This window comes from Gadus macrocephalus, chromosome 15, assembly GCF_031168955.1.
Source record: "Gadus macrocephalus chromosome 15, ASM3116895v1".
NCBI lineage: Eukaryota > Metazoa > Chordata > Actinopteri > Gadiformes > Gadidae > Gadus > Gadus macrocephalus.
The window spans coordinates 7,519,540-7,529,539 of record NC_082396.1 but is presented as its reverse complement, the minus strand read 5'-3'; the positions used below and the strand labels follow the sequence as shown (position 1 = coordinate 7,529,539).

At 47.9% G+C, this 10,000-nt stretch overlaps 1 protein-coding gene across 3 annotated transcripts in view; it reads right to left on the bottom strand.

Annotated features, from left to right (window-relative positions):
* The window catches only part of LOC132473114 (potassium voltage-gated channel subfamily KQT member 5-like), a 25,570-nt gene that overhangs the window by 13,229 nt on the left and 2,341 nt on the right, over window positions 1–10,000 (bottom strand). For all 3 annotated transcript variants that reach the window (XM_060073088.1, XM_060073090.1, XM_060073089.1), the window contains exons 2-6: window positions 5,033–5,123; window positions 4,065–4,194; window positions 3,487–3,662; window positions 830–955; window positions 64–174 (exon numbers count right to left, since the gene is read on the bottom strand). In XM_060073088.1, the coding sequence (XP_059929071.1) occupies window positions 64–174; window positions 830–955; window positions 3,487–3,662; window positions 4,065–4,194; window positions 5,033–5,123 (634 nt within the window). The remainder of the gene's footprint in view (window positions 1–63; window positions 175–829; window positions 956–3,486; window positions 3,663–4,064; window positions 4,195–5,032; window positions 5,124–10,000) is intronic.

Sequence of the window (10,000 nt, the reverse complement as noted above, 5' to 3'; positions counted from 1 at the left end):
ATATATAGTAGTATATATAATGTATATAGTATATATATTATATAGTATCTAGTACGGTCTTACGGCGGGCAGGGCGAAGAAGGAGATTCCCAGCAGAGCGAAGCATGCGGACAGCAGCCGGCCCGTCCAGGTCTGGGGGGTCTTGTCTCCGTAGCCGATGGTCGTCAGGGTGATCTGCAGGGGTCAGAGTTCAACACACAGGAGCTCAACCCACCTGGGACAGCCTTCACATCTTTACTCTATCTACGGTTCTCATCGGTTCTCGTTCGCGTCGACCTGACGGGGCGTTTGACATCGTGAACCACCTAATCCTCTCTGCGCTGTCCTGGTTCACATCCCACCTGACCAATCAGGTCACAGGGAACGGCTCCTTGTCCAATCTCTGCCCTCTCGACACTGGGGTCCCTCAGGGCTCTTTGCTGGGGCCCCTTCTGTTCTCCCTGTATATACCAGATCATTGGGCTCTGTGATCACATCGCACGGTGAACCCCCCCACACCCCTCTTACACCCTTCTTATTGTGTGTTTGTACATACTGACATTTATAAATAGTACTTAGCATGTTGCGTAGCATCTTATCCTAGCTATCTTTGTTGCATAGGGGAATGGGTTACCCTAGCGATTGTCAGTGCTTGGGGATTTGGTTCTATGTATATCTTTACTGTACCGACATACCGAGATATATTGTAGTTTCTCTTTCTTTGACAAATGTACTTATTGTAAGTCGTTTTGGATAAAAGCATCTGTTATTGTAATGCTAATATGTGTATTAGTTTGCAGCTTTGTGTGTATAATATTTGTATGTGTAGTTCTACATGGGGGGGCATTACCGTCCCCCACCACAGGGCGTCAGCGTAGGTGGAGAAGTCCTTGTTGTCCTCCTTCTCCACCTGGTACACGAGGAAGGAGGAGAAGATCAGGACCAGGAACCCAATGTACCACGCAGTCACCAGCTCCTATAAAGAATATACATATATAAACATAAACATATACCAATTTACAGGCAGTCACCAGCTCCTATATAGAAACATATATATATATATACAGGCCGTCAACAGCTCCTATAGAACACATAGACATACATATATATCTCATCTCTCATCTCATCTTTATCCGCTTATCCGGGGTCGGGTCGCGGGGGGAGCAGCTCAAGCATATATATATCAATATAAATACATAAATAAACACATATATACGATAATACAGGCCGTCACCAGATCCTATAGAGAACATGTATATAAATACATGTATATAGATACATATACATATATATATACAGGTATGTATACATACTGTATATATACAAGTATATATAAACATACAGGCTGTTACCAGATCCTACAGAGCACATATATATAAATCTATATAAATATACAGGTGCATATGGACTACAGATACCAGCAGTATCTGTGTGCGTTTGGACTACAGGTCCAAGCAGTATCAGAGTGTGTTTGGACTACGAGTCCCAGCAGTATCAGAATGTGTTTTGAATACAGGTCCCAGCAGTATCAGAGTGTGTTTGGACTATAGATCCCATTAGTATCAGTGTGTGTTTGGATTATAGATCCCAGCAATAACAGAGTGTGTTTGGACTACCGGTCCCAGCAGTATCAGTGTGTGTTTGGACTATAGATACCATAACATAATGCATTTTGGGATAAAAACGTCAGAAATGCTGGTAATAACTTCCCTATGCGACACACCACACAACTTTAAAAACTCGCGGGAGCTCCCTCCGTCTGCTTTTCTGTTCATATGGTCTCAAATAAATGCGAATATAAGACCCTCCCCTCAAAATATCAAAACGTTGCCCTAGTTGGATGGAATTACCACGTGGAATTTCCCACGTGAGAAATGACATAACTCCTTTCAAAGAGGCGTGCCCTCTCCCAAACTATGCTTGTTCAAATTACGAGAAGTGCATCTGTGTCCGACTTGACGTGGGGGGAACTTGACGTGTTTCTGACTAATTCCGGCGGATGTTTTCAAGTCTCGTGCATGCTTGCGCTGAAATGCAGACAATCTGAAACATGGCTAGTGTGTGTTGGGACTACAGATTCCAGCAGTATCAGTGTGTGGACTACATATACAAGCAGAATCAGTGTATGTTTGGACTACAGATCCCAGCAGTATCAGTGTGTGGACTACATATCCCAGCAGTATCAGTGTATGTTTGGACTACAGATCCCAGCAGTATCAGTGTGTGGACTACATATCCCAGCAGTATCAGAGTGTGTTTGGACTACAGATCCCAGCAGTATCAGAGTGTGTTTGGACTACAGATCCCAGCAGTATCAGAGTGTGTTTGGACTACAGATCCCAGCAGTATCAGAGTGTCTTTGGCTACAGATCCCAGCAGTAACAGAGTGTGTTTGGACTACAGATCCCAGGGGCCTCTACGAATTCTCTTTCTTCCATAGGAAATTTCCTTTCCTATGGAGGTGACCCGGAAATACTTGGAGGAAAGGTGGTTAGAATTCTAAAAATGCTTAGGAAAGGAGCCTCGATGCTTAGGAAAGGAGCCTTGATGCATCCTTTAACACTCCTTTAGCATAGGTTACTCCTGAGCAACCTTTACGAAAGGAAAGGAGATAGTGGTATCCCATAGTCCTTTACGGCGGCAATATTTAAAGCAACATGCCACCGACGAAGTTTACAGACTCTACGCAAAGACGCATGAGAGACGCGGTAAAGCAGAAGAAAAGAAGAGAAGAAAATAAAATTGTTAATAATGGATTCCAATTCCAGAAACATATTAGGCCTATTTGAATCGAAATGAATGAATTAATTGCTGGTTATTAAGCAAAAATATACACTGTAAGAAAATAAAACGCAGACCTCACATTTAAGCAAGACTACTGGGGCAGTTAATTTCCACATCAACATAAGTTGAGCCTCTATTTTTTCACATAATATATTAAAATATATATATTGGCCAAATATTCCCGTTGGCCAAGTCTGACCTAAGTGATTCTCACTGTTGGCGATAACCTGATTGAAATCAATACGACAAGAACGCATGGATCGAAAGACGATTGTTGTAGTCTAACCCAACTTCGGAAAACTGTAGTTCCTCGCGCAAGACGCTAGAGGTCAGCAATACTCGCCGTCGTGCGATGACGTCGGTAAGGAAAAGTGGAGTCAAATTCATTTTAAACAATGCCTATGTTCGAAAGGAAGCACTTTTTCATCTCTCCTTGAACCGATGACGTTTTTCAAAAAGGTTAAGGAAAGGAGGCATAAAGGTTAGGAGATTTGACTATTCGTAGAGGCCCCAGCAGTATCAGAGTGTGTTTGGACTACAGATCCCAGCAGTAGCAGAGTGTGTTCGGACTACAGATCCCAGCAGTATCAGAGTGTGTTTGGACTACAGATCCCAGCAGTATCAGAGTGTGTTTGGACTACAGATCCCAGCAGTACCAATGTGTGTTGGACTACAGTACAGATCCCAGCAGTATTAGTGTGTGTTGGACTGCAGACCCCCTACCTTGCTGTGGGCGTACACCACGGACCCAAGCAGCTTCCAGGTGCCCCCCCGGCGGTCCATGCGGACCATGCGGAGGATCTGCAGGAAGCGGAGGCTGCGGAGCGCCGACGTCGCAAAGATGTTACCCTGGCTACCGGCCGAAACCACGGCAACCGAGGCGATGAGCACGATGATGTCTGGGGCCATGGGTTCAATCATTCATTCATCACTCTGTAATCCAACATCGTTCATACGTTCATACATCCTATAGCAATGATACATAGCACTAAGCTATTAGCAGTAGGGCTAACAGTAGGGCTAGCCCCAGAGCTAGGATCTAGGCCAACAGTTAGGCTAGCAGTAGGGCTAACAGCTAGGCTAGCAGTAGGGCTGACAGTAGGGCTAGCCCCAGAGCTAGGATCTAGGCCAACAGTTAGGCTAGCAGTAGGGCTAACAGCTAGGCTAGCAGTAGGGCTGACAGTAGGGCTAGCCCCAGAGCTAGGATCTAGGCCAACAGTTAGGCTAGCAGTAGGGCTAACAGCTAGGCTAGCAGTAGGGCTAACAGCTAGGCTAGCAGTAGGGCTGACGTCATAGCGTACCGATGATGCAGAAGGGCTTCCTGGCGAAGCGCAGCCGGCCCGGCCCGCCGCCGGTACCGGCAGAGCAGCAGCCCGCACTCCAGATCCTCACCGTGTACTCCACCCCAAACACCACGATCATCACGAACTCCTGCAGCGACACGCCCTCACCGTTACACCACCCTCATCATGTTACACCACCCTCAACGTTACACCACCCTCATCATGCTACACCGCCCTCCTCAACATTACACAAACCCTCAATGTTACACCACCCTCATCACGTTACACCAACCTCGTCAACGTTACACCGCCCTCATCAAGCTACACCACCCTCCTCAACGTTACATCACCCTCATCACGTTACACAACCCTCAAGGTTACACCACCCTCATCACGTTACACCACCCTCATCACGTCACACAACCCTCAACGTTACACCACCCGCATCACGCTACACCGCCCTCCTCAACGTTACACCACCCTCATCACGCTACACCGCCCTCCTCAACGTTCACCGCCCTCCTCAACGTTACACCACCCTCAACGTTACACAACCCTCAACATTACACCACCCTCACGTGAAACCATCCTCAACGTTACACCACCCTCAATTTTACACCGCCCTCAACGTTACACAACCCTAACCGTTACACCACCCTCGGCACCGTTACACCACCCTTAACGTTACACCGCCCTCAACCTTACACAGCCCTCAACGTTTACACAACCCTCATCAGCATTACACCACCCTCATCAACGTTACACCTACCCTCATCAGCGTTCCACCGCCCACATCCAAGTTACACCCCCCTCAATGTTACACCGCCCACATCCAAATTACACCGCCCTCAACGTTACACCATCAGTATCCAAGTTACACCGCCCTCAACGTTACACCACCCACATTCAAGTTAGACAGCCTATATCCACGTGTGTGCGTGTGTGTGTGTGTGTGTGTGTGTGTGTGTGTGTGTGTGTGTGCCTACCAGGATCAGCAGGCAGTGTGAGGACATGTCCTGGTTCGTCGGGAAGGTGGAGAGAACGGAGAGAACGAGACAACCGAACACCAAGACGAACCTGAGGAGACACACACACCAGACACACACGCGCATGCACACACGCGCAGAAACACACAAACACACACGCACACACACACACACACACACACACACACACACACACACACACACACACACACAAGTTTGTTGGTGGGTTTTCTGTTTACATCAGATTTTCTTTGAATAAGGTAAAGAAGTGTGTGCTTGTGTGTGTACCTGTGTGGTGTGTGTGTGTGTTGTGTGTGTGTGTGTGTGTGTGTGTGTGTGTGTGTGTGTGTGTGTGTGTGTGTGTGTGTGTGCGTGATAAATGTGTGATGGATGGCGGAGGTCAGAGGTCAGAGTTTTCCGAAAAAGTATAGACTGTATAATGGTGCTAACCAATTGCATGGTATTGTGTGTCCGACATGCTCTAGTGAGAATGTGACGTCATTTCCTGGCTTGTAGCACTTATAGCGTTCCCGTTTGTCCTTTGTGGGCAGCAAACTGAACTGTTTTTTCTTTAGCAAACCAGTTCGAAAACAAACAACACAATTATACGTTTTATGCACGCACAGCAAGACATACATTGGTGACCGGAAATAAAGTAGCAATGTAATCAAGTGTGTAAGAGCATTTATGCCTGCTCTAGCAGGTCGCTAGCAATGCTAACGGAGAGCCGATGCTAAAATAGAGCTGATGCTAAGGGAGAGCTGATGCAGACCGACCGACTGACAGAGGAAACAGGGAAAGAATTTCTGATTTCCTGTTCATCGGATGTAAGACCCAGTAAGTCGGCAGGTCTCTCTCTCTCTCTCTCTCTCTCTCTCTCTCTCTCTCTCTCTCTCTCTCTCTCTCTCTCTCTCTCTCTCTCTCCTCCTCCTGGCCTCCTCTCTCTCTCTCTCTCTCTCCTCTCATCTCTCTCTCTCTCTCTCATCTCTCTCTCTCTCTCTCCTCTCTCTCTCTCTCTCTCTGGGTTATTTCAGCATCTGGAAGGACTTTATTGCTCATGAAAAAAAATATGAAATGAAATATATTAATTCTCTCCCATGCGAGAAACAGTTGTCAGTTATCTCGAGATGTGCTGTTGGGCTGGCAGGTAGCATCAGGTAGCATCAGGCTTTAGCAGGTAGCATCAGGCTTTAGCAGGAGCATCAGGCTTTAGCAGGTAGCATCAGGCATCAGATTACTAGCATGCTAAAGCTAGTGATGCTGCTAAAGCAAAACAAATGTAAGCCTTTTAAAGAAGCAGGAGCTTATCTCTGTGGTAACACAACATGTTAAGATAAAAGTAGAGGTCCCAGTCTGGACACAGACTGGGCCCTCAGGAGACAACTCCATCAGTCCCTCAACCAGTATGGATCTGGAAGTCCTTATATGGGCATGGCTAACCAGCTCCTGGCTGTGTTTACCAGGAGTTTGAACAGCTAGCGGCTATGAGCACCTCCTCCATCTGCACTTAGAGATAAACAGACGCCCATAAACTCGGCTAGGCTAGGCTAGGCTAAGCTAGGGAAGGCTAAGGTAAGGAAGGCTAGGGTAATGTGACACTTTATTAGGCTAGGCACACACACACACACACACACACACACACACACACACACACACACACACACACACACACACACACACGCGCGCGCGCGCGCAAAGTTGTCATTTAGAAGAAGACCATTTAAACCTTTAGCGGGGGGACATCTGGGAACAACTGGATGACATCAGAGAACAGCTGGATGACATCACAACAGCTGGATGACATCAGAGAACAGCCTGATGACATCAGAGAACAGCCTGATGACATCAAACAGCTGGATGATACCAGAGCACAGCTGGATGTCACCACAACAGCTGAATGACATCAGAGAACAGCATTATGATATCAAAACAGCTGGATGACATCACCACAGCTGGATGACATCAGAGAACAGCATTATGATATCAAAAACAGCTGGGTAACATCAGAGAACAGCTGGATGACATCACCACAGCTGGATGACATCAGAGAACAGCATTATGATATCAAAACAGCTGGGTAACATCAGAGAACAGCTGGATGACATCAGAGAACAGCATTATGATATCAAAACAGCTGGGTAACATCAGAGAACAGCTGGATGACATCACCACAGCTGGATGACGTCAAAACAGCTGGATGACATCAGAGAACAGCTTGATGACATCACAACAGCTGGATGGCATTGGAGAGCAGCTGGATGTCTGTTCAGCTCACACTCACACAACAGAAGGGAGGAAGTGAACCAAAGCGTCCGGTGAGGGGCGGAGCTCCTCATCTATAAACCCTCTCTGCACTCTTATTGTGGAAAAGGGCCGCGTAATGGAACATTGGTGGCTGTCGCACTGCCATTAATCTGTGTGTGTGTGTGTGTGTGTGTGTGTGTGTGTGTGTGTGTGTGTGTGTGTGTGTGTGTGTGTGTGTGTGTGTGTGTGTGTGTGTGTGTGTGTGTAAGTGTGAGTTGTCTGTTTAGTGTCGCAGTCTGAGGCAGAGCTGTCGGGAGCTGGAGCTCCTGTTACCCTCCGACACGTGCACTTGCACATAAACTAGCATGTGCACACACACACACACACACACACACACACACACACACACACACACACACACACACACAAACATACACACCCTCGCTGCAGCACTTGCATGCCTTAAGAAGTAAACATCCCCGGTCCTCGTAGCCACGGCCCCAGGATCAGCTGCTCCGACCGCTATAGATAGGACAGGTCACTGTACACCACACATCTGTCTGTCTGCAGCCTGTCTGTCTGTCTGCAGCCTGTCTGTCCCTCTGCCTGTCTGCAGCATCTGTTTGTGTGTTACCATCTTCTAGTGTGTGTGTGTGTGTGTGTGTGTGTGTGTGTGTGTGGGTGTGTGTGTGTGTGTGTGTGTGTGTGTGTGTGTGTGTGTGTGTGTGTGGTGTAGGGCTGGTCTTGGGTCAGATCCACCTCCTAATGAACTCTAGCATCAGGGACTGCTGGCTCTGACTGTCTCTGTGGACACCAGCCTCTGCTCCGATGGTCTCCTGCTCTGTTCCAGGTCCTGGTCCTGGTCCTGGTCTGATTATCGGATCTTTAAACGTTCACACTGAGGCCGGGGAGGGGTGAGACTGGCTGGGTAAGCAGTGACGCTAGTACTGAGGCTAACTTGGAGCAAGCATTTGATTAGCTAGTGGCTAGCCTGGGGTTAGCTTGGAGCTAGTCTATGGTTAGCTTGTGAATAGCCTGTGGCTAGCCTGTGGTTAGCTTGGGCTATCCTGTGGAAAGCTTGTGGCTAGCCTGGGTCATGTTTTGCTGAACCAACCTGATCGTCTTCCGACAACATTAGGTTTATTCCCGATCTTCTGAAATGTTTTTTTTTATCCGCGGTAGCGCAACATAACAAACCAGTAGCTGGCTGGAGGAGAACAATCAAACCAGTAGCTAGAAGAACAAGACAAACCAGTAGCTGGCTGGAGGAGAACACAACAAACCAGTAGCTAGCTTAAGAAGAATCGAGGAAAGCATGAATGACGTGAGGGAGGTCACAGAACATGGCCTCAAACCACTTAATATACACCTCCCCTTCAGCACCTCCTCCACACCAGCCCCTCCTGCACACCACCACCTCCTCCCCTCTGGGATATGGAGAGCAGACGTTCATATTGATGTCATTAAGATCTCATTATCCACCGGTCGTTAGCCTTGATGAGTCCGTCTGGACCGTTAGAGACAGTAGAGACACCAGTCTGCTGTCCCCACCTCCAGCCTGCTGTCACTATCGATCAGCAGGTGGTCTGTTATTGATCAGCAAAGTGGTCTGTTATTGATCAGCAGGTCTGTTATCGATCAGCAGGTTTGTTATTGATCAGCAGTTCTGTTATTGATCAGCAGGTCTGTTATGGATCAGCAGGTGGTCTGTTATTGATTAGCAGGCTGTTATTGATCAGCAGGAGGTCTGTTATTGATCAGCAAGGTGTTATATTATTCATCAGCAGGTGATCGGTCTGTTATGATCAGCAGGTCTGCTATTGATCAGGAGCTCATCTCATAGTTAATTCTGTTTAACATTTGAAGTGAAGAGACACCAACACCTCGAGGATCAGAGACGTCCGGTGGAACAAAACCCAGACTGAGTCTGGCTACTGTAACCACACACACACATGCACGCACGCACGCACGAGCACCGCACCGCACAGCATACAGCACGCACGCACGCACGCACGCACGCACGCACCACACACACACACACACACACACACACACACACACACACACACAGTCACAGACACACAAGCACGCACACACACACAAACACACACACACAACACACACACACACACACTCTCACACACACACACACACACACACACACACACACAGACACACACCACAAACACACAACACACACACACACACACACACACACACACACACTGGGCCTGGGCCAAGGGGTTCTGGACAGAAGCTCTTTATGGTCTCAGGTGTTTCCGATGGCAACGGTCTCCTTGGGGACAATAGACAGGAGGAGCAGAACCACATTCCACACCGGTTCACCGTCACACGCCGGAATCACACTCCATTACTCCGTCTGGACCATTACCCACCGACCCCGCATAACCGGGACTAGCCAGGACTACCAAGGACTAATCTGAACTAATCAGACTACCAGGACTAACCTGAACCAACCAGAACTAGCCACCTCCAACCAGAACTAATCAGGACTAACCAGGACTAACCTGAACTAACCAGAACTACCACCTCTAACCAGAACCAACAAGAACTAACCAGGACTAACCAGAACTAACCAGGACTAACCTGAACTAGCCGGAACTAACGAAGACAAAAGCTGTGTTTGAAATCGTTCCCTATTCACTCGGGGCCTGCCCATAATTCCGACGCCTCATTGTTTCCGACGTCTCAATGGTCCGAAAT